This window comes from Colletes latitarsis, chromosome 9, assembly GCF_051014445.1.
Source record: "Colletes latitarsis isolate SP2378_abdomen chromosome 9, iyColLati1, whole genome shotgun sequence".
NCBI classification, from domain to species: domain Eukaryota; kingdom Metazoa; phylum Arthropoda; class Insecta; order Hymenoptera; family Colletidae; genus Colletes; species Colletes latitarsis.
Window position 1 is genome coordinate 32465261 of NC_135142.1, and position 24519 is coordinate 32489779.

Sequence of the window (24519 nt, forward strand, 5' to 3'; positions counted from 1 at the left end):
AATTATTGTTACGTGCCGCGAACGTAAATCTCAACACGTTCATCGCAAATGCATGTGTAGTATTCATGTACTGAATATTTATACCATCTTATGTAGTAAATATTACTAATTCTTACTTTATTACGTATTTTACTTACATACAACGCGACTTCCTGCAGCACGTTAAAAAATATCTTTCCAGTCGACAGAAATAAAACTGAAAACAAGATGTATGTATACATATGTATATGTATCTTGAAGAATTATTTAAAATTTTTGTCTAACGCAAATACTTGACAAAATAATCAGTTTCTATAAGGAGGTTTATTATAGGCAGATAATATTAAATTTGCAGCATAACGCCCAAACATGTTTCCTATGCGTTATTACACCATAAATAGATTTGCAAAATTTTTTCTTGACTTTTCTTACGTTGGAATCGTACATACGAAATAGTGGAATTACATTCGGAAAAGTAGTATTTTTACTATAAATTCACATATTATTAGTAAAAATTGCATTTTTTTCATTTCATTTACTTTATGCACTTTTAATTCTACGTAACAGTAACATAGAGTAACGCGATATTATGAACCAAGTTTGTCGAGTCACTGTATTTTTGGTTACAGTTACCGATGCTAAAGTGGCGGCGATGTAAACTAAACGCGCTAAAGTAAATTCGTATCCTCAACATGTTCAGGGTGCTTGATCTTAATCAATTTTTGGAAATAAGCGTATGAATGAGCGTGTCCGTTGCAAGTATTTATTATAAAAGTAATCAAGGAAGATAAAATTTGACCGAGTGGACGTTGAAAATGATAGATTTACGCGATGAGAGTGCAAACAATGCGTCAAATAATAAAAAATACGGTAATTTAAATATACCAGGTAAGTTAACATTTATTGATACATTTAGTATTGTAAGACCACGTTATTTTTTACTGTCGGTTCTCGATATAAGATTAATAATTTAAGTATTATTATTATTATTATTATTATTATATAATGTCTGTTTTCCATTGGGTAGTCTTTTATAGAAAATTTATATCATTCAAAATGCGACTAATGAAATATGATTAAATCGACACGAAAATATAACCTAAATTCGTATTGTAAAATAACTGCTGTCGTCCACTACATATATCTGTTAGCATATTTTTAATATTGCAGAAAATTGAATATTTCACTGTCATTACCATCAGTGCATCTGTAAAATCGTATAATAAATCATAAAGATATAAGTATTATTTCACGAAACATTTTTTAATCAATAATAAATAATTGAAAATTGTCAACAGGACAGAAAACTGTTATGTGAATTTATCGTGCATATAAAAAATGACGTATGATTAAATAATTATTTGGTATTATTTATGATAGTTTAGCGTGTTTTTGATTTACAAAATGGTACAAATGTAGTAGTTTTGTTAAATATCTTACACAGTGAATTATGTCCTTAATCAGTAATGATGTAAACACAGAAATTTTTGGTAATTCTTCATCTATTTTGAAACAACCTAATTCTGATGACACATTCTATGGAAATGGTAACATATATATATTAATAATAGCAAAACTTTCTTATAATATTGGATTTTTAAAGGATAAAATACCTAATAATCCATACTATATATATATAATTTTGTGGGACCTACAATGACACAGTTATTATACAAAATAATATTATAATTAAATTTTCTTAGAATATTATTTGAAACAAATCCGTTGTAATTATTATCAGACTCTATGGCAGTTTATGTTATGATGTTTATCAGTTACATCTCAGCAAGGATTAACACCACTTAGTCCTTATTTGAACTTTGACCCTGCATATCTACCTCCAAGTCAACCTGAGTATATATTTCCGGAGGGTGTTTCAAAACAAAGAGGTCGGTTTGAATTAGCTTTCAGTCAGATTGGCGCAGCGTGTATAACAGGAGCTGGAATTGGCGGTGCAACAGGCTTATATAGAGGTATTAAAGCAACATCGTTAGCTGGTCAAACTGGCAAGCTTAGGAGAACTCAGTATGTAATTTAAATTATATTTATTGTTTGTCGATTGAAAAATACTACGAGCTGCAGTAATATAGTAAATTACCATAAAAGTATGTAATTCCTTCTTTACAGATTAATCAATCATGTGATGAAAAGTGGTTCTTCATTGGCAAACACATTTGGAATAGTATCTGTGATGTATAGTGGTTTCGGTGTAATTCTGTCTTGGGCAAGAGGAACAGATGATTCGTTAAATACTCTAGCAGCAGCAACAGCAACAGGCATGCTGTTTAAATCCACAAGTGTGTATTGTTTGAACAGCTTCCACATATATAGGTATCTGAACAGTGCTAGTAATAATTTGATTCTTTCAGCTGGTCTAAGGAAGTGTGCATTAGGCGGTTGCATCGGACTAGGACTAGCATCGATATATTGTTTATGGAGTAATCAAGAAACCCTATCGGAATTAAGGCATCGCAGCATTAATCCAGCGTAAGACAGTGTGTATACCAGCAAAAACTCTAACTATGTTGTACATTTTCAGAGTGTTCCTACTAAAGCTCTTTTTGTTTAAATGATCTATTTAGGGTGTTGACGCTGTACTAGTCGCTTTTTTTCCATAAATAGTAAACACTAGAAGAAAAAAAAAATGAAAGAGGATAAAGCTTTGCAGTCTTCTAATACCAACGTTATAGTGTGAACACCTTATATATACATTTTTAGTACTATCAAAGTTCATCAAAGTATGACAGAATTAATGGATATCGATAGTCTTAAAACAATACTCTTATTAATATATGCATTCTGCAGTCAATACAAAAAGAAATAGAGGCAATTACTTTTACAGAGATAAAGCTTGCTATAAAGTATAAATCATTTTGTTTTATCAATCAAATAGTTACCATGTGATAAGTAGTGGCGTTGGATTCTAATTATGCGTCGTACGTATCAGACATTTTTTTTTACATAACAGTATCCTATTAATCTCATAATTTTTAATAGTAGGATAAGTTATAGTTAAAAATTCGTACTTGTTTGATCGTTTCGTTGAAATAAAACGGTCGAATTTGAAAGAGTAATATCTTCTTTTCGAGCATAGTGTACAATTCTATATTTACATAATCAGAGGCTAAAAGTTTTACTAAAAACGTATGCATTTCAAAATAGAAGAAATAAAACAAGTTATTTTTATTTTGCCCTTGCATAAAAATTGTTTTGCGAGACAAATATCTCATTACCTTTATTATAATATTTGCTTAATAAAAACTTGGTCTTTTGGTAAATTTACTTTTATTATGCATTTTAGGAGAGTATAATCTTTCCTTCGATTGATTTGGGTGATGAATTCGAGAAAATTAAGAGCAGTATGAAATACGTTTTCTCGTATTCTTACATACTTTGTTGCATTTTGTTTTTTTCAGATTAAAGTGAGATCTAAGCAGGATTCCAAATTACTAGAAATTTACAACGAATTCGACTTGTTTTGTACATAGAAAATCTCCTTGGACGATACTATAGAATAAACAATTTATCGAAATACGCATAGCCAGTCTGTAATATAAATAAAGAAAATTGTGCGCAGCAGTATCTATATGTGTTTTTACATGGGTTAAGTTTACTATTACTTCATATTCATTTCTAGTTTTAGATTTCTACGTGTATCTCTAACACAAACAGAATTCACAGTTTACAGCACCTGGATTACCATTGTGTCAGTAACGCACGATAATCTTATCAAAGTTTATCTCCCTACTGCTAAGTATTCTCACGTTTCACATCGGTCGTGCAGGCTTTGATCTGATATATATCAACGAAAAACTAGAAAAGGTAATGCTCGATTATTCAAATTTGTTGTATTGTTCAAAGTTTTGGATTTCGTCGCATTGTAGGTACAAAGTATATTTTTTCTTTGTATCATTGGATGTGTCATGCTATCTGTATGTGCGTATATATGCATAGAGCAAGTAAGAATACGACATTTTCGATTCGTAAGGTGTATGTAAAGGGGAATTAGCAAAACGAAAATAAGCTGTTCCTTTTCCGGTTTGTCACGTTCGAACGAATATCATTTGTCGTTTGTTAGAACTGTATTGTGAAACGTGAATATTTATTGAAAAAATATGCGGTAAGCCATTCCTACTGTGTAAATATTTGTCTTTAATCTCTACGATCCTTGGCGTTCGTAGATATTGCATCGATGAGTATTAACGAAAATCCGCGGCTTATTTGAACAAGAAGAACACGCAAGCAGTATTAACGGATGCACAGACGAGACCCAGTGTGCCAAGGTTTCTCTAGAATTAACGGGAAAATAATACTTTAAGAAAAAGTATATTTAAGACATGTATGAAAATCGTTTGAAAAACGTTAGCGATTAGGAAGAGGTTCTTTCTCTTCGAGATACGATCTATTGTAACGGTAAGCAATTATATCATTAGATCATTTTCTTCGTTATGAGGCGCACAGTTCCATCATACAAGAATAAATTGACAGGGATGAATGTGCTAATGAATAATTAAAAGTAGAGTATCTTTAATAGTTGATTGTTATTTGATATCTTTAATATAATTTGTTCTTTTCATACGCGATCCTTACTCAAAAGGCACGCGCACTGCAAATATTTAAAGCTGGCTGATCGTTCAGTTTAACCCGGTCTGGTTTAGTTTACGGCGGTACGTACCTGTTTACTGTTAAACTAACATTAACGACTCGCAATTAAACGCTTTGCTGTTGTGGAAAAAAATCGATTACCGTCGAACATATTGCCGGCTCGTCTAGCAATTCGATTTCCATACTCTGTATATTGAAAAATTTGGGTATACACCGGTGAATCGTTATCACAAAAATAGTATCTCGTGAGAACAGTAGCTATTGAGAATATTTATCCGATCGAAACTGACCGTTTGTTACAACACGGTATATCGAGGCTGTGGAGCAATGCGTGTTTCTTCATACAGGGTGTTTTGAAAAAAGGGTGAAAGGATTTGCAACGCAGATAGTATTAGTCAAATGAAGGAATAAAGTTCTGATAAACATGGGTTGACAAATTAATATTCCCAGAATTATGAACAACTTTTCGTTTGTAACACAAGTAAAAAACGACGAGACTTAAAAGGGCAAGCTCTTTTTGAGATAGAGAATCATTTGCTTAAAATTTCGTATTCGTTCTCAGGTGGAATTTTCTTTTCGTAAAAGGGAACGCGATGAAAGAGTGGCGAGCAGAGTTTATACTCTGTGTGCTCTACGTTTCATCCGCGATCTTCTCCGTGACATCGTTAATTAGCCTGGTAACTGTTTGGCAATATTGGGCATGGACGCTGGATGTTTGCATCAGCATCGACTGCGATTGTATACTATACGGCATTAACACCTTTAGCACTTTTATGGGAGGAGATGCGAAACTCTGCCACTTTGGTGTTTACGGCTTGGTTCCTGCAATTTTGATCGGTTTATGTCTCGGTGGATATCATGGATATAGATGCTGTATTAATAGAAATTTGGCCGAGCCTGTACGAATCTACGATGACAGCAAGAGGTACGCATCACTTACGCATATCATACGAATGTCCGTGCATATTGCTTCTCAGGAATCGGTAGATACCTGTGACCAGGAGAGTGCGCACGGGTGTGGAAATCGCTTCACGATTCTCTTTTCCGCAGAAGCTTGAACAATGTTCAAACAACAGTGGTCGTCAGGCCTAAAAGAAGAACTCCGTATAAACAATGGATACCCGCTGTGTTTCTCGCAATTTTATTGTGTTGCTTGTCATTAGCGCACGCAGTTGTAATGACGGACGGTTACTATAAAACCTGTGAGCAGTATAGAAGAAGACTTATACAACTCCTGAGCTCCACAGGTCGCGAGGCTGAGGTCGGCTATTCTGAAAACTCTCCTCGTGCAAGTATGTACTGTGCATTGCTAACAAGTTGGCAATCCAGACGACGCTGTGCTCTTCAATTAGCGGATGTGTAATGCCTACTTCGTAGTCAAGCCTACTTCGTTGCAATCAATCGGACCCACATTTTGTTCCAGCTGGCAACTTGTTAGCAACGCACAACACTTGTGTGTCATGCATGTTAAATATACGTATTCGTCGTCCTCTTCCACAGGTGATACATCACAGACTTTCGTGCGGGGCGATCTTTGACTTTATGGATTATTTACAACCAGATACAACCGATTGGCAACGCGACAGACAAATTGATACCGGTTTCGCTCTACGATTGTCAATAATATCCACGTGGTTAAATGTCTGTACTTGGGTATTCGCGTTTCTTTTAAATGTTACTATGGCGCGTAAGAGACTCTGTTGTCGTAAATGAAACGACAGTCCCTTTTAAAAGCTGAAATTAGGAATGGATTCGTTCGAATAATGTTTGCCGAATACACGAATTATGGAGTTGTTCGATTATTCGAATACACAAAACTTTGATAAATATTACAACGATAAAGAAAGCTCGACCCTGTAAGGAATTATGAATCGTATTTGGTCAGAAAACGTTTTAGTCGATAAAACCATCGGTAGGTCGAATAACGAACAATATAGAGTTACACACGAGCGCGCGTACGCGCATATATTTTTCTTATTTACTTAAACTAAATGCATAATGGTCATACAATTATCGTATAACAATACAATTAGTTTTAGTGCTCTACACACTTTATACACAGATAAGATCACTCGTCCATATCTCTTCTTTTTGTACACTAGTGCAGTTGTCTTATTTTTTCACCTGCTCATTTTCTCACAATCGATAATACCAGTGACGCAGCTTTATTATACATATACTGCGTACATTATGTTTTACTAGAATATCATCACAAAGCATCACATTTTTACAACTTTTTATCCGTCTCTTTTTTTCTCTTATTAACTCGTGTGAAATAACAAGGAAAAGAAACAAATGCGAAGAATGCATCTTGCAATTTATCACGTACGTACAGAGGAGACATACACGCACGAGCGCGCGCGCGCGCGCGCGCGTACATACATAAATATGAAATTATTGCAAATGTTCAACAGCCAAGGCAGAGAAATTCGACACGTAGCAGCAAGTCTTTTAAATGCCTTTAATGAGAATTTGTTTATGTTGAAAATTGTTTGGCAACAATTTTGTTTCACTGCGTCAACTTTTGTAGAGGGTAAGAATATTCGCGAATCCTTTTATATTTAGACGAGTTCTAACGAGACAGTACCGCTTCACTGAACACCATCAAATAAATACTGTAACTGGTCTGGTGTCAAGGGCAGTGACAAAAATTTAAGTAAAACTCAAAATGCGTTTTTGTTTACATTTCCCTATACCAAGGTTAACACATAGTAATATATACATAAATATAATAACGAGCAGGCAATGCGGAATGTGTAATGTTATTATACTATCGGCAATACGTATCACTGAACATTGTTCTTCTTGAAACGGTATATATAACATGTATACTGAAGAGTCGAAGAGAATGCCCTGGATGGAATTCAGATTCATCGATTGGAATTGTTTAAAAAAATTATTTCGCTATGGACTGGATTTCGAATCGTGTAAATTAATGACTAAAAAGATGGATTTCTTTCGCATCGTGAACATCATTCACGGGCATTCTTTATAGCTGCTTGCAGCAGTACTTTTACGACGTACAAATAAACCCTCCCGAAGCACCAATCTTTTACCCTACCAATACTGCACAAACATACTCCCAGAACGAATCTGATCAAGTTCGATCCAACTACTTTACAAGCACATTATTTTCATGGTTTCTTTTCCCTTTTAATAAAGTTTATAAGATCGAAGCTTATCGTTCGTGCGCTTAACTTGAATAGCTACGTATAGGAACTGAAATTCCAACATAAACTTTATCTTAGTAACTCTTACGCTTAATACAATTGACTCCGTTTATATTAAAACATCCCATTGTTTATATTCTACACAACAGCAGAGAGTACAAGCTTTAAACGCTACTTAACAAAGAAAGGCACCTAATTATGTATTACCTAGTATCTACATTTCCATTAGATAAATACGCATTTACCAGCGTACATGTATGAATTTGTACGCGTACGCGAATACATGGGAATATACCGATTATTACACAAATACTTTTGTCATATTGTCTAAAGTGTTCTGATCTGTCTCTTTATTGATAAACTATACAAGGTGATTTTAGGAACTGGGAAGACTTCTGTCAGAGTGGCTTAACCGGATCCACTGTATTTCTGCGAGATTAGAGTATCGTTTCTCAGATTATACAGTCAACAGTGGTGGGATAACTCTGACAACCAAACAAGTAATGTTGTCTTTCCCTTTTCGCTCTCGATAAGAAATTAGAAGAGTACAGGGTAGGCGAGCGATCCTCGTTAAACCATTCTACAGTTTTCTGTATGAACTTTTACCCCTTCTGTATCTATGTATAGTCCAGTTTTTAAAACCATCGTGTACTTTCACTCTCGATGTATCTTTTTAATGTGTTAAACACGCTGAATGAAGAAACAGAAGTTATTTGAAATTTTGAAATTCGGTAATCATGGGTCACGCGTAGGTACATCTGCAAACTTGAACCGGTCGCGCGTGTATGGTAGTAACTAATCCTACGTATGTACGTATTATAATATTCGTTTCGTAGACACGTACGATTGTCAGGGATATCGACGTTTAGTGTTTCTTTCCAGCGAACGAGCGATTGGTAAATAAGTTGAAAAAATATTTCTCGTGTCGCGAATCGTGTACAACTTGTTTCTACGGTAGAATAAAGTTAAACATTTCAAGAGTTTCTTCGATGCTACGTATTTCTCTTGCGCCGTTTCGATGTTTCAAAAGACGTAGATACGATCAGCCACAAAATTACTGGCACAAACAGCAATTTACTGGAAATATGCAAAATAAAAAGGCGATAAAAGAGTGTTTCTATAAAAAAAAAAAAGTAATGGTTCAAATCTAGTTTAGATTTAGAAAATTAATAAAATTAAATTTATAATTTATATGTTGGAACGCCATAGTGTTTAGGTGTGGCGGCCTTCCTTTCAGAGTCTAGTGACGGGACTTTAATCACCCGGAATAAAAACATTTCTTACTAAACAAACATTTAAATCCTTTTATTGTCTTTTTATTCTGCATAGTATTTTTAAATTATTTGCACACGCAAATAATTTTGTGGCCTGCGGTACCTTGTAACCGTGTCGGAATTTTCATAATTGCAGAATACATATTTCTGTTTCGTAAGAATGGTTCCTTGGAAAAGTCTGGACATGAGCAATATACACACACACGATCGTGTACGTCTGTTGTTGGCTATTAATTTACTTTCTTAGAAAAACTGTTTCATTTGTAAGAACTGCTAGATCGTAGTAGTAGAAATCTAGAAATTTCAAAGTACAAACGTAGCGAAAATGCTTGGTTGCAAAAATAGATGTACGAGCTGTCTTTATATGCGCTCTTTCTCTTTCGTATTTTGCAACTTGGATTCGTTCGCTGAAAAAACATTCTGACAAAATCGACATTCGATTTAGTTTATTATTCGAATTGTCGAATTTATACGCGCTAGTTGCACGAATCGGTATCTCCTGAACGACGCGAGTTACATTTTTTACAAGTTTGATTTGTAATTTTTTTAACCAGACAGATTCTGGCAGTTTCTGGTACAAATACTTTTCTTCTGTAAGTACAAACTTACATGCGACTATGCGCAAACACTAAATTTTTGGAAAAGTAATGAAAGAAACAAGCGACAATGGTCGCAAGGACTTTTACCTTCGATTACATTACGTTTCATGAGTAAACTATCATTGGACGAAAATCGCGTATCAATTTTCTACGTATTTGTATACGTACTTTACGTACTGTGCACGATTGACAAACAAATCTTATGGAACGACACAGAGGCAAGAGAGGTTTTCTGCGTTCAGTCGTTAATATGAAACTGAATATTGTACATACTATATGAAACTTTTGCCAGTGGGCATTCCTATTTTTCTTATAATCGATGAAACCCGCATTCCTTCCATATGACTTGTTGTTAACCGTGCACAGTACGTTATCGTAAATTTTAGTCTTCATCGATACCCATGGTTAGGTCTGTGTTAATATACTATCTCGCTAATTGATCAAACTCTTTCCTCGATAACTGAACTAGTGTTAACCAAATAACTTGTCTGCATTAAATATTTCATCTTGTAATAAAAATGTAAGATTTTATGTTATTCACTGGTCTGGTCTTCTCGGTGAAAATTCATCGAAACGCGAGAGCGAGAGCGAGAGCGAGAACGAGAGCTTGGTCCTAGGCAATACTGTATTTTTATATTTGCTTCCTCTGTTTCTGGCTTTTGTCACGGTCCTAATGGCAAAAAAAAATATTTTACTTACTCTTCTTAATACTTGCCAAAAATATAATTTACAATACTTCGGAGAGAACATCTTAGTTCTCTATAAATACAAAAGTCGCTTCTCTTCGTCCGATCTCTTGTACGATCAGTTAACGAGGAAACACTGTATGTATACGTATACTTTACTCGAATATTGATTTTCAAACGATTCAATTGTTTTTACTTCGTACACTGGTGACACGAGCTAAAACTATCGACGTACTTTCGACATTTCTGTAGAGGGAATCTGAGGGGGGAGTCTGCCGTAAAAGCGTGAAATCATGTAAATTTCTTCATACCCGTATAGGTATTCTTAGCGATGTTTCTCTTTGTACCGTCGTCTTGGTCTCAAATGAATGGGTTACTTCTTCTCTTGAGCGATCCGAAACGTTTCTCGGGTTCCCTGACCACTTCGAATGGTGCGATCCTCTGAGGTGTTGTGATTTGTTTCTCCTCGTTCTCGTCGCTCGGGAAATCCTCGAAACTCATGTTGCTGAAACCAGCCGCAGCAATGATGGAGCACTTCTTTGTCTTGGGTGACTTTTTCAGACAGACCGACTTGCCCTTGTGAGGCAACAGGCTCGACGGTAAAACGTTTACAACGTCACCGTGGTTTTCATCGATCAGATGATACTTGGACCTTTCCGATTTAAATCTGTCTTTCTTGTGTCTCGGTGTATCGTCTCCGACGAGCGGTTCCGGCGACATCGGCGAGACAATGTCGGGTGTAATGTCCGGTTTCGATACGCTGTTGATAGTCTGTACGGTAATACGAGCAGTATGTTGCACCGTTTGGATCGAGTATGCGGTGTCCTGCGCGATGGACGTCGATCGAGCGGCGTTGGACGACTTGTCTGACAATATTGCGTTCAGAGTCTCGTCGACGAAACTTGCCATCGGCAACGGTGGCTGGGAGTACGGTCTCTGGACAGAACCAGATCTCTGCTGTTCGTTGGTTCGCAGTGGTGCGAATTCGTCGAAGGGAATGGAACCGAAAATATCCTTGGAGGCCTTCAAGCCGGCGAAGCGATCGCAGTCGTCCGCCACGTTGCTGAAATTTGAATTCGCGGCCGGGACCGATTGCGTCAGATGGCGAACGCTATTCGTATACAGCGGTCCAGTATTCGCAAATGCGGGGATCGGTCCGCTCGATTCCTCCTCCGTAGCGTAATTCGAAACGATGCGATTGGCGAAAGGATTCGCAAAACCGCTTGGACTGAACGGCGACGAGCCGAACAGATCCTTTACGTTGGTCTCTTCGTCCAGTTGTTCGCGTTTATCCCCGTCTTTTCGTTCGTTCGTCTCGTTTATCTTCTTTCCAACGGCGGTTAGCTCGATACTCGAGATCGCTCGAAACGGAAGTGGTTGCTGCGTTTCTCTGGATGAAAAGCTCGTGTCCTCGTAACTTTCGTTGCTCGCGAGTCGTGGCAAATCGTACTTTGCTACAGCTTTGTCGTCCGTATCCGCGTCGGACGTAGAACCGAAAATTGGGATAGGCGGTTGCAACGGAGTGTTCGGCTCGACTTGCTCGATGTTCTTCGTGTCCTTCTCCAGATCGTCGACGCTTCTTCTCCAAGTGCCAAATCGTGGGAACGGTGCCAACGCAAAAACATCTTTCTCGAGTTTCTTTAATCGATTATTTGACAGATCGTCTTCGTCCGACGTCTCCGAGCTACCGGCACCCTCGACCTGCACAGGCTTCGTACAATACTGCTGGCTGGCAAACGGATTACCGTACAATCCTTTCGGTCTTGATTCAGGATCCAGTTCGTCGTCCAATAGCAAAGGCTTCTCTCCGTACTCGTGGCCAACGACCGGATCCACGTCGACACGCGACAATGGTTGCGTTCGATAATGCCTCTTGGATCTTCTGTAATCCTCCTCGCCGTGAACAGCGACGTTCTCTAAGACATTTTCATCCATTCTCGCGCAATTCTTGCGAGCTTCGTCCTCGTCTTCGTCCACGTCCTCGTTGTTGTCGTCGTCGTCGTCGTCGTCGTCGTCGGTACACTCGTCCTCTTCGTCGTCCTCCTGTTCTTGGTTGCTATCGACGCCGTTCGCGCGAACATTACCACCGTTATCATTACACTCCTCGTCGTCGTTGATTCTCAAATCGCTGGCTGAGCCTATCGAGTCGTTGGATTCGTCGTTATTCGCCAGAGTAGTTTTTATAACACCCTGCATAACTTTCCTCTTCCTGCGAAGCCCGCTCTTACCCCGTCTTCTCTGTTGCTTGATTCGTTCCCGAGTTATGTCTTTGTCGCTGTCACTGGATGCATCGCCGGCGTTGAAAGGCAATTTTTCATATTTCGATCGGTTCTCCATGGGAGCGCGAACAAACGGCGGAGATACGGGACTATTTTCCGTCGAGAGAATCGTTTTCTTGTCCAACTCGATGCGCTCGATCCCTGGTTTCCATTGCTTCGAAGGTATTCTTGGTCTACCGTTCGTTGGCTTGCCTGAAACACACACAACGCGATTGAAAATATTAACATCTCTATTACTTGGTACACGGACAATCGATAGAATGATGACACAAAATATTTATTCCATCTGATCTTGAATCCTCTTTGGTGAATAAGTATTAATGTAAAAAGTATGGTATATTGTTGTCTTATATGGTACGCGACCGACCTGGTGTATCTTTCTAGTCCGAAAGTGATTTGATTTCTTCTTGCACTATAATAGACTATTATGTTCTTCAAATTAGCATTTATTTACTGGAGAGAAGCCAAGGCCAGTGTTAAAATGTTTCATAAATATTATACTATCATGATATATCATTCTATTAATTAAAAGGCCAACCGTAAACGTGTTATTATTTATAATAAACATTTTCATATTTAGGTCACATTAATGTAATTTAACGTTTAATACATTTTTCTGTCTATTTCATGTTACTCGTTGTATTACTTTCTTTATACGTGTTGTACTTGCCTGGTAATCTTCGCATTTAAAGACATTGAAACTCACCGTACTTACCTAGGAGAAACGCGACGGTACCTTAAAACAATAGTTATCTAACTCTAGAACCGTGCATCTTAAGCGATCGAGTGGCACAATTTCGTCAAGTAATAAAATTTATTTCGACCAGTTCGTTGTATCTACCGGTAACGAACTCTACGTTTCAGCGTAATAAAGTTGCGATACCGAATTGTAAAAACTACAAACGACCCCGCCGCCTCTTAATGTATCTAAAGAGACGATCTCGTGCAAGTCGTTGAACCTTTCGCAAAATAAGAATCCATAAAAATGCGAATTACAAAATTCCATTGTTCTTTTTAATTCTAAACGATTTCGAACAATATCTGGTAGATATTTTATTTAACTATACGTATGTACTTTTTAGTTAATAGATAAATATTTGATAAAATTCCATATACGGTTTCGAACAAAATTTTTGCTAAAACCATATTTTCCAGTTCGTCACTCTATCGTAACCCCTCGATACTCTGGTAAAGTTATACGCTCGTACAATTTTAAAGCAATTTAACTATACAATAAATTAGGATAAACAGGAGATTAGGTCTGATTAGGTCTGCTACAGACGGTGCATTACGCTGTTAGAATTGTGCGTGTTCAGAGTTATATCACTTTAGCTTTGGAGCATGTTACTAATTGCGACTATCATGCTAGAGGCTCGCGTTACAAAACAAATTATCAACCGATTTTCTCCCATCTTCTTCCCCACCCACTTTGATTTGCTCCGAGACAATGTTAGTACCACCACCAATTATCATACCACTGTCGTCGTACCATCACCGTAAGGTCTGGAACAGTCCTAATCAGATTCAGGGGTTTAAGGATGATATGCAAGAAAACGCAGTAATGTCGTAGTAAAACGATTCAATGTATAATTTGGTTTTGCACGCGTGGTACAGAAAAAGCGACAGTACGATTACTAATCAAACATCGAATCGTTTAACGAACGAAAGGATTGCTGCGTTTTGTACCATTTCGTAGAAAAAGAATACTCCATATGCCATATGCTAACGTACACGTTTATTGCTGTAACATTATTATCTTAATACAGCGAGAAAGGTCATGTTCAAGATTGTCGGCCTCCTATTGGTGCTTTACGATTCGTACAGACCGTTCGATATTCGCGATTAGAAATGCACGCCGTGGTTCGTTGTACGTTGTATCATGCTTAAAAGAAAATTACCGTGACAATTACGAATCGATTCGTCATCGTAACATCTTTAAAGAGACGCCCGAGGTACAAGTTTTTACAAGGTAGTGGCACAATGGGAGGCAAACGACACGGGACAATTATTGATAGCCCCTTTTCTTCAACAGACGACAAACAGAACGTTTCAGAAACGAACGAACAAAATCAATCGCGTCTCCTAAACTCATTAGGTTGTTCCAGACAGTGAGGAATAAATATGAAATTTTCCACGTAAACGTCCGCACCGTGAAAATCAAACGTACTACAAACAAACAAAAATATTTCCATCCTTTCGAACGGCAAAAGATCCTACAACGCTAACGAGAAGCAAACTGCAGGCTTAACGTAATATTAGGGTGCCCCAGAAAATATTACACAATTTAGTTGAAACTGTTAAGAATGATTTCGTACAACTGTACAGAATGAAATTCTCGATTTGCTTCGCATATACCGATAAGCTAGTTAAGAATAAAGCGGGACGCTGCGTGTTATAGCATAGTTACTAAATATTGACAGTCAGAAATACAAGAAAAAGTACAAGTATGATACAAATGTATGCGTGCGCGTGTCATGTTTGCACAGGCCACAAAAAGGAAGAAATAAAGAGAGAACCGGACATAGTTACAATGACAAGCAAAAGAAAAGAACAGGAACACCATTACAGAAAATAAAAATAGAACGAAAAATACATAAGACAGCTGAAGAGCAGAAAGCGCAAAAGTGTGCTCGAGCGCGTATGTGAATACCGTCAATACAATATTACTACAAGTATGTACGTATACACGCACGCAACAATCTTACTTTGCGGGATTATTTAATCTATACAAACAAACATTGGATGCATGTTCGCAACGCGAAGCAGCAAACATACGTGATTCTATACGTAAATAGTTGTATCCAACATTTTACTTATTTATATACATATTTACGTAATCTGTTCATTGCCCAAATTCAAATACAAGTGACAAATTAAAAAGTACGGCGTATCTCGTCCAAAAGCGAGTTCGATTTCGTAACTATTTGTTAAAATCTTTATCTATCCGTAATGTGGATATTTCATTTCAAAATTTAATAGCACGTAACAACCCATTGGGCTAGGTTCTAGAACGACAAAGTGGCGAATTGTTCGTCGATACATGGGCCGAAAAAGAAAAAAAAAAGAAAAAAAGAAAATACCAAGGGTTTAAAGTTACTCCCTTTCGTTCGGCTACGCTTAATTTACAAACTGTCATAAATGTCTCGTTTGTTATCTGGTTTTGCCAAAACGTTATCTCCCAAGTGAAAATCTCGTATCCTCTGGTTTATACGTATCTAGGCATACACGCAACATGTAATAAACATACGAAGCATTGTTTAAGTAAAATGAGGCCTCGATAATGGGGTGATGGCACACAATACACGCAAGGCATTGATTTACTCAAACAACAGGACACAGAATCGTTTATGTACAATGTACACGACAGTCTTGGCACGTTTTACACGTATCTAGTCGCGTATCATGGGGCGAATCACCCAACGTTAGGTCCATCGTCGTTGTTTCTGACGATACCAGTAAGTGTTCGAGAAAGGAAACAGTTGATTCCAAAGTTTCGACAAATGTAACAATTTCCAACATCTCGAAAAGTTACCGAATTAAAAATATTATACTACAGACAGTATCGAGTATTTGTTAATTACGCGAATCATCACCCAACCGACGATCTCCCTTTTTTTTTTTTATGAAATTTAACGCATAAATAGAATGTTGAAAAATATGTTGAACACGTATTCTCTTTGTTGGCTAATATTTACGTCGAACAAGTGACAACTACCTTCAATGTTGTGAATGAAATTTCTTGATAACTAATGAACATAGGAAAAAAATGTTAAATACCAAGTTCATCAAAAATTGAACTTTTCTATGTACAAGTTTTTTCTACCTCTATTAAGATTTTGAAAATTATAAATTTTAGAAAAGATGATTTATCTCATATTATTTCCTACTCCAAACGAAACATTTCTTTCCTTGGATACTTGCTCGTATCACCAACAAACAACGAAAATATTCGATTCTAACTTCAAGAGACTCACTCTTATATGGTTCTTTCGTAGAAAGAAGAAAACAAACATATAAAAATAGTTACCTATTTTTCATTCGGTAAAGCATAAAATATTTTAATATACCGTATATGTGCTTCGTTTCAATTTAAATATTCAATGTATAGAATCTCCGAAAATTACATCCCGAGATGAATACATTAATAAATGTTGCAATTAACTTTCGAGTACGTACGACTGCAACTGAGCCAAGTTATTTGTTACCCGACAGTGACAGTTATTCGAGCGGGGTAGCGTACTTCTTGTAGAACTGAACTCAAACATAACTTGACAAAGAAAAAGAATGGTCGTAACAGGAGCATAACAGGTACATTACTGTACAATGTAACGCATCATTTTTCAAATAATTTACACAAAAAAAAAAAGTTTCTAATTTAGAGCGCTTCGACAACGACGATACTATCGACAGACACAGTTTACTAAACTTTTCTTGACTCGTGAGTTTTGATCGTCCTACAAATGTACACGCATAAGAAACGCCACTCGATACACTCGAAACGTACCATTTAACAAAAATACGTATAATATAATAGTACGCCCGATACTTGCCCATCGTAGCAACGATCGTACAAACTATCCTCTATACAATCATAGTTTTTATACATCGTCCACAAGCATTAGTCCCTCTTTTCCATTTCTCTTTATGCAACAGCCCTCGCGTGAATTTACCCTCCCCCCTCCCGAACCCTATTTGTGCCGACGTATGCAATTAATGTACGTTCGTACGAAATTACTTTTGTATCTTTGGTTACTTAATTCGTTAAAAAAAAAAAAACACTATTTTATGAAAGACTCTCGCACGCATTAGAACGCAAGCTTGATTAATCTTTAAATTGAGCTTAACGATCGTTAAAGTTATCATAAGTCAGTAATATACATATAAAACTATCAGTAACTTGATTACACCGAAACGTGTAACTCTTTCAACTGAGACTTCGAAACCTGTTCCGTGACATTTAAGGAGAAAGTCTGGTGCTTTATTTAGGTCGAAAATTGCGATTTTTTTTTAATCATTCTTTTTTTTTTATAAAAAAAAGAATATAATTCTTTTAATATAATGTAACGAAATACTTTTTCTCTTTTCGAATAACGTTTTAGTTGTTGTTTGTATTCGTTTAAAGCGCGATAGAAAAAGAAATTCGATTTCAATGGTGCGCATAATTTTAGATAAAACGTCAATTTGAAATAAAATGTCGAAGACATTAGTTACATAGACTAGTTTCTTCACCGCCACGATCTCAACATTTCAAAAATTAACAAACTGACTGAATAGAATATTTCCCTTTTTCGTAAGATAGTAAAAAAAAAAACAGAAATTTTTTAAATTTTCAGATTGACTGTGATGATTAATTTGATAAATGAAGCCTTTTCCTATACTATATTCAAATATCAGTTCGATTAGCTAAATACTTTTTAAGATGTCGTACACACACATTTTATCTGAAATTACCAGACTGTCCCATTAAAAAACCTTGCTCATCGAATGCGTATTATTTTCATATACCGCCGCGATATTCTACGTATCGTAACAAGTTTTCATGCCGCAGCAAATGAGAAGCTGATGGAATCTAGATAGGTTGCTATATGTTAAGCAACGAAGCCCACTAATTCTTCGCGCATCGATCGATCGGAAACCACGACAGCGAAACACGTTGTATTTCGAAATAACGACGATTAACCAGACCAGAGATCCTTTTCGCTTATCCTTAATTTCATGTCTCGTCTATGACACAGGTAACTCGACTATTTCTCGAATTAAGTGTAGTCTAAGTATACGAACGATTATGCATAATTGCATTAATACGACCGACGTCTGCTGACTACACCGGATAAATTATATTACGTTTTCTTTTCTTTCTTCTTTTTTTTTCTTTTTCTTTTTTTTTCTTTTTTTTTTCTTTTTTTTTGCCTTCAATCTTTAAGCGAAGATTAGAAGACGAAATAAGCCTGTATACATTGCATTTTAAAAATGTGAATTTACGAATAATAAAAAACTAATTACAAAAGAGAAATATATGAAGAAACGTGATCCTTGATGTTTTCGCTTTCGGTAACCCCGATCGGTATCGACACAATGCGTTACAAATCAAATACTTATGTATCACATTCGACAACGCTCTTGATTGAAAATAGTCTCATTGTCTTGAACAAAAATGTACATTAAGAGAAAGTAAGTGTTTAAACTAAACACGATGTTATATAGCCCTGAGTATTATTTAATTATGGTTCAACGAAAAATCAATATGATAAAATATCACTTACGCGTATACTTATATGGTTACTTTAAACTGTATACAGACTCATTAAGGAAAAGGCGAAAATGGAATAGGACAGTATACGAAGAAGGAGTCTATGCATTACCTCCAGCAAGTGCCGCAGTCTTTGACCCAATTTTGTTCTTCTTTCCTCCTAAAAGCGAGTGGAAATATTAGTAATAGCTTACACGAAGGTCACCAAATATTCTCTTATAAATACGTAAATTAATTTACTCTATAGCTCTAGAATATTAACAGATTATTAGCTTTCTTCTTAAATGAATTCAATAACTTCAATTTGATGAGACTCACTTGGCAAACTGAAAGGTGCGGATTCGAATGGATCTTCTTGTAAATCTGTACACGTCATAACAAGACTTTCACGGCTTTTTACACCGCTAATACTTGTATTACTTCCTCTTCTAATTTTATCAAACTCCGCGCCAAAAATATGATCTTCTGTTAATTGATTAAAAGGTTCAACATCTTCGAACGGATTCCAAGCTGCTACGTCTGCACTTAAAGATCTTCCTTCCGTAGCTATCACGCTCGAAAGTTCACCCTAATCGAAAGTTCTTAATTTTATAAATCATTTGTACAGTTCTATTAAACGCGCGTGTGCGCGCACGTGTGCCTACGTACAAATTCATGTTATTTTAAACATTTTAGAATAGACTGTATATATTTGTGTAATTAGAAATCTTCTCCTAAATCGACAAATATAACAAATATAACAATATTAACTGTACTCAATTTGAAAACAAAATTAAAAAGAGAGAGATTCAACTGACTTAATTGTTAATTACATAATAACTGTGCAGTGCAAGAAACAAAAACAACAACAAGAAATCGATATATGTAGATTTAAATGTACAAAAGAGATAAAAACGATCAAATAAAAAACATAAAATGCGTTAACACGTTAACTACCATCATTCGGTTGAAAAACTGTCCGTTAAAGAACAAAAGTAATGTTGGAGAAATTGTTCCTTAACCCCATAAAATGAGAAATGACCCATAAAAATGGTGAAATTTTAAAACAACCACAACTCTTACAATACTGAGTGTATTTAGTAGGGATGTAGAGCTCATGGATACCTACAAAAAAAGTATTAGACAACATTTCCGTACAGCGTCAAACAAATGTATTAAAAATCAAAAACGAATTTTTAAGAAAAATCGACAGAAGGTAGGTGCCTAAATGTTTCGGCGAAAAAAAAAATTTTCAAATCGTTCTAAAAAAATTATTTTCAGTTGTGGGGGTCAATTACAATCATTTTTGGTCAACAGACATACCCCCGAAATCCTACTCTGTTTCGAGAAAAAAATTCCTTACCGAAAATCTAAATTCTGGCCAGAAATGTCTGCCCGAATTTTCATGCGAATCTTTAAAACGTCATAACTTCTGAACGGATTGGACGATTTTAATGTTTAAAAAAACAAACTACGCGTATTTTGGCGAAGAATATGTAGAAATTCTAAGAAATTTTCATATACCTCATGTGTGATTATATTCCTCATTTTGATCACTTTATGTGTACAGTGGTCCTCTGACTTGAAGTCTCGCGGGACGGCACAGGGGCAAAGGGAGTCGGACCGCCCATTTATCTATCTCGCTCCCTTGCTCTCAGTCAGTCCACATGCGTGCGTAACTGCCGCGACGAATAGCGAGCGAGAGATCGATGCATATGTGGGAATACGTGTATCCCTTCTACTTCTCCGGCATTTCTTCCGCGGGACTTCAAGAGAGGCGACTACTGTAGGTATAGTCCAATTATACGGCATATCTGATTTTCTGACATTGCCTCAGTCTCGAGTATGCCGGATAATCGGAGTTTTACTGTATGTGGAAAATATTTCTTTTTATTTCCATGTCCTTGCTACATGAATACTTCTACTCCTCGCTTTGTGCGATGCATGATAAAGAACGTGTTAACGTAGAAATATTTGTAAACATAAAGGAAAAAGAGTAACAAAGATTTTAAGAAAAAATAATAAAGCGCAACGATAATGATAAAATTAACAGAAAGGGAAATTAAAATAAATTTGTGCGCTTTATGTACTTACAATACGTACATGCGAGGCACTAGTTCCCAAACAAGGCCTTATGTCGGTTAAAACTTCTGGAGACGTACCATCTTCTGAGCGTGATTTCACCGAAGCTTCGTACGGAGCAAGAAATTGTGTGGTTTCATTTGCAAATGCTCTATATAAACAAAAGAATAGACTCGCGTGTACACTTTGTATAAGAACATTTAATCTTGTAAAAAAGATATAACGTACTTGTTGAAAGCACTTGTATCGCTAACGTTTCTTCTGTGACGTGCAGAGGACAGTGTCGGACTATCGGGCGGAGAAGCACTCGAACTTATATTTTGACTTAAGCTCTCCGTTTTATTTACTGGCTTCGGTAAAGTGGGCGGTGTTATAGGAGTTACCTTATTAGATCCACTTGGAATACTCAGTTTAGATGATAATGAAGTAACGGGTGTGAACTTCGAAGGCGGGCAACTGGCAGAAATATTGGACGCTTTAGAAAGGGTTTTAGAGGGTTTGGGAGCTACAGGAGGTGGTATTTTTGCGGGTGGCGGCATGGTTCGAGTATCGTCTTTGAACGGATCTGGATATCCTGTAAGCATAAATAATAATGTTCGAATATAATTCGATTGAATTTTACGAAATTTAATGCCCTTCACGAGGTTTCTTACCCGATGGTGGGAATAGCGCTTCTAAATTTTCTTCGTTCACGTTCGTTGTAGACTTCGAATCGAAGTAATATGCATTTCTCTCCAAAACAGTCACCGGGGATTGTCTAATCATAGGACTTTGCGATTGTTGGCCCTGTGCTTGTGAGAAGGGAACATTTTGACCGGGAGGGCAAACTTGCGACGAAGTTTGATTAAAGGGTGACTGCGTTGACATTTGATGAGACGTTTGCGCGTTCACTGGTATCGATTGAACGGTTGATTGCGTGCTTTGCCCTAAGTAAGACTGAGGCGCATTCAACGAAGTAATTTGTTGGCCAATCTGAACGTAGGAAGCTGGAATTCCGACAGAATTTTGCGGTTGCACCTGATTTCCTTGACCAGATATTTGGCTCACGATTTGACCGCTTAAACTTATAGGTCCCGTGCTCACAGCCTGCCCTTTTGGTCGTTGCCTTGGTGTGACCGAAGTACCCTCAACTGTACTTATAGGTGACGGTTTTGGTGTTTTTACTAACGACGATCTTTTTACAGTCTCGGATTCCATAAGGGGAACGGGTAATGATTCCAAAACAGGAGTTGGAACTTTCTAAAAGGATAAGGAAAAATTTGTATATTTTCACTGACAAGGGACGTTCACAAATTCAAAGATTAATACAATTTTTAAGCGATACATGCAAACAGAGCAATTTATCCATAACAGAAAACCATTATATCTACACAAAAACATTATTTACGTACATGTAAGTTTTGTATGGGGCATTCCTTGCCCTGGATTTGAAAAGCAATCACAGAAACTTGGTAAATGTCAGGGCGGCTATCGGGATCCAGCTCAAGCATATAACGAATCAGACAATGAAGGCTTCTACTATATCTATATAAAGTTGAGTGTAGTTCTAATAATTTTATTATGTAAGGTGTTAAAAATAAAATGTTTTAAAAGAATATACATATACGTATATATGTAAAGTACAAACCTTGAATTATCTGGTATAGTAAAATTTCCCGACTGAATAGCAAGTGTGCTTTCTCCGAATGGTAATATGAAAAAACAAAGTTTGTAAAGTAAACATCCCAATGCCTGAAATAACAAAACCTCTACTTGATCCAATTCACAGATAATTCCACTTATACATTAAATACTTAGAAAAATTGATCGTACCCATATATCAGCTTTTGTCGTAATAGATTTCCCACAGTACATGTCGACCATTTCAGGTGCTCTATAGCTAAGGGTCGTGTACTTTTTAATTTCTTCTTCCACTATCGCAGCACCTTGTACACCAGGATTAAGAACTTTAGCTGTTGCTGAACCAAAGTCGCATAAAACATAATGACCAGCATCAGAATATAATATATTTTCAACCTGAAATGTATACAGATATTCATATAAGTATGTAAAAAGTATATATATTTCCATGTAAATATGTCAAAAAGATTTAATACGGATGATAAACCTTTAGATCCCTATGTATTATTGGCGTTTGACAGTGATGCAATCGTGACACGGCTTCACAAACATCACAAAATATTTGTAAGACTTCTGATTCACTGAAACCGGTCTGCAACCTATAAATGATAAAGCAAAATTTTTCTTAGAATTTACATGTTACTTAAATTTGTGCATTCAATACATTTATTACCTATTGTTCATCATCTGAAGAACTTGAGACTTGCAATAAGGCATTAAAAGCAATAATTCATGTACTCCTCCACCTATGTGAGTGATGCTGCTATCCACATATCCAATGATATTTTTATGACCATTCAAGTTACTCTATAAATTAAAATAAATGTAATCGATGTAAATATTGTAATAGAAAACAATTTGATTCAAAAACACATATATGTATATGTATACAACATTACTTTCATATGTTTGTTTTAATAAATAGATAAATATTTATATAACTCACTGCAATTTGTATTTCCCGCTTACATACGTTGAGGTCATGTTCGTTATTAACATACATGCGTTTAAGCGCATACCGTCCACTCGAAGATTTAACCAAGAATACAATAGCAAACCCTCCTACAATATCAATATTGAAACATAATTGTATGATTGTGTTACGTTCAAGAATATATCTAATCTTTGTACACGATACACGGCCAGCAATTTCTATATTTTTCTATGGTATTTATATCATGTAACTAATGTCTTTCTGACAGAACCATAAATTTTGTACTACCTGTTATAATTTTACAACTTCGCTTGTAATAACATTAGATTTTTTAACTATACATATACAAATTTATGCAAAAACATTGATTACATATCATACTTCAGGCATTGAACAAAAATTATGAATTTGCTATGTTTAACCCACTCCCGGCAAATCGCGATTAAATCGTCGATCGTTGTTAATATGTATTTTCTTGTCAATAATGCATAATTAATGTTGTTTTTGCGTGGCGTACATAAAAAGCAAACGAGATAGTAGAGTGTATGAACGAAATGGTAGAAGGGATGATAAGTATTCAAGGTTGAAGGCAACACGTACCTTCCGCCAAAACTTCCTCAACAGTCACAGTATAACGTCCTACCACAAAGACCTTTCCCAAATAACTGTTCGGTTCCTTCGACGTGTTTTCGATTTTTGAAAATAATTTCTTCATATTGGCACACGTCGTCGGCCCTCCCAATACCGAACCGACTTGACATAAGGCCTCTTCTACTACTTAATTTTTAGATGTACAATATGGCGAGTTTATTTTCGTGAATCAATTATACTAATCGTACTTGTACCTTCCAACTTTTAAATCACAATAATTTTCGTGATAAACTAACTCCAGTGAACTTAACCAAAGGAAATAGTTCTAGTCATGATAACAGTTAACGTACTTTACCCAGCCGACATATTCAGGCCGTATAAATTGCGCATGCTCCGCTCTGCAAGAGCTACATCGGAAACATATGTGTACAACTTCCGCTCGAACGTCAAAACTTTCTTGTTGACTTTTTT

At 36.3% G+C, this 24519-nt stretch overlaps 3 protein-coding genes across 17 annotated transcripts; 2 read left to right on the plus strand and 1 right to left on the minus strand.

Annotated features, from left to right (window-relative positions):
• The first annotated feature begins 79 nt into the window (after positions 1 to 79).
• On the plus strand, positions 80 to 3561 carry Tim23 (translocase of inner mitochondrial membrane 23). Of its 3 annotated transcripts, none has more exons than XM_076772246.1 (6): positions 80 to 209; positions 609 to 867; positions 1755 to 2004; positions 2107 to 2276; positions 2349 to 2474; positions 3396 to 3561. In XM_076772246.1, exons 2-5 carry the CDS (start codon positions 795 to 797, stop codon positions 2468 to 2470), a joined length of 615 nt encoding a protein of 204 aa, XP_076628361.1. In that variant the 5' UTR covers positions 80 to 209; positions 609 to 794; the 3' UTR covers positions 2471 to 2474; positions 3396 to 3561. The 3 variants fall into 3 exon arrangements, with proteins under 3 accessions (XP_076628361.1, XP_076628359.1, XP_076628362.1); XM_076772244.1 differs by having other exon boundaries at positions 2349 to 2466; XM_076772247.1 differs by lacking the exon at positions 3396 to 3561 and adding an exon at positions 2562 to 3386.
• On the plus strand, positions 3481 to 7165 carry LOC143345278 (uncharacterized). 9 transcript variants are annotated; one of them, XM_076772240.1, is made up of 5 exons: positions 3708 to 4392; positions 4577 to 4646; positions 5147 to 5509; positions 5635 to 5845; positions 6085 to 7165. In XM_076772240.1, the coding sequence occupies exons 3-5, from the start codon at positions 5178 to 5180 to the stop codon at positions 6295 to 6297; spliced, it is 756 nt and encodes a 251-aa protein (XP_076628355.1). In that variant the 5' UTR covers positions 3708 to 4392; positions 4577 to 4646; positions 5147 to 5177; the 3' UTR covers positions 6298 to 7165. The 9 variants fall into 9 exon arrangements, 8 of the variants coding, with proteins under 8 accessions (XP_076628354.1, XP_076628352.1, XP_076628357.1 ...); XM_076772239.1 differs by adding an exon at positions 3481 to 3582 and having other exon boundaries at positions 3661 to 5509; XM_076772237.1 differs by having other exon boundaries at positions 3674 to 3801; positions 3864 to 5509.
• Positions 6524 to 24500, minus strand: Nak (Numb-associated kinase). 5 transcript variants are annotated; one of them, XR_013080250.1, is made up of 14 exons: positions 24058 to 24500; positions 23470 to 23585; positions 23197 to 23330; positions 23011 to 23122; positions 22716 to 22919; positions 22531 to 22634; positions 22295 to 22427; positions 21557 to 22142; positions 21132 to 21477; positions 20916 to 21054; positions 19161 to 19410; positions 18955 to 19002; positions 10549 to 12784; positions 6524 to 10297 (listed from the first exon to the last, which is right to left on the minus strand). XR_013080250.1 is itself a non-coding variant. In XM_076772228.1 (14 exons), the coding sequence occupies exons 1-13, from the start codon at positions 24170 to 24172 to the stop codon at positions 10674 to 10676; spliced, it is 4398 nt and encodes a 1465-aa protein (XP_076628343.1). In that variant the 5' UTR covers positions 24173 to 24500; the 3' UTR covers positions 6524 to 10297; positions 10625 to 10673. The 5 variants fall into 5 exon arrangements, 4 of the variants coding, with proteins under 4 accessions (XP_076628343.1, XP_076628344.1, XP_076628342.1 ...); XM_076772228.1 differs by having other exon boundaries at positions 10625 to 12784; XM_076772229.1 differs by having other exon boundaries at positions 6524 to 12784; positions 20925 to 21054.
• Positions 24501 to 24519: the final 19 nt, after the last annotated feature.

Bases quoted from the DNA above. Each gene is read 5' to 3' on its own strand.
- LOC143345278 (XM_076772239.1), top strand. From the start codon at position 5,178: ATGAAAGAGTGGCGAGCAGAGTTTATACTCTGTGTGCTCTACGTTTCA. The intron at 5,510-5,634 runs GTACGCATCACT...TCTTTTCCGCAG, and splicing joins ATCTACGATGACAGCAAGAG to AAGCTTGAACAATGTTCAAA. The intron at 5,846-6,084 runs GTCGGCTATTCT...CCTCTTCCACAG, and splicing joins CCACAGGTCGCGAGGCTGAG to GTGATACATCACAGACTTTC.
- Nak (XM_076772228.1), bottom strand. From the start codon at position 24,172: ATGAAGAAATTATTTTCAAAAATCGAAAACACGTCGAAGGAACCGAAC. The intron at 22,143-22,294 runs GTACGTAAATAA...TTATCCTTTTAG, and splicing joins GCCCCATACAAAACTTACAT to AAAGTTCCAACTCCTGTTTT. The intron at 21,478-21,556 runs GTAAGAAACCTC...TTATGCTTACAG, and splicing joins AGCGCTATTCCCACCATCGG to GATATCCAGATCCGTTCAAA.
- Tim23 (XM_076772244.1), top strand. From the start codon at position 795: ATGATAGATTTACGCGATGAGAGTGCAAACAATGCGTCAAATAATAAA. The intron at 2,005-2,106 runs GTATGTAATTTA...CCTTCTTTACAG, and splicing joins GGCAAGCTTAGGAGAACTCA to ATTAATCAATCATGTGATGA. The intron at 2,277-2,348 runs GTGTGTATTGTT...TGATTCTTTCAG, and splicing joins CATGCTGTTTAAATCCACAA to CTGGTCTAAGGAAGTGTGCA.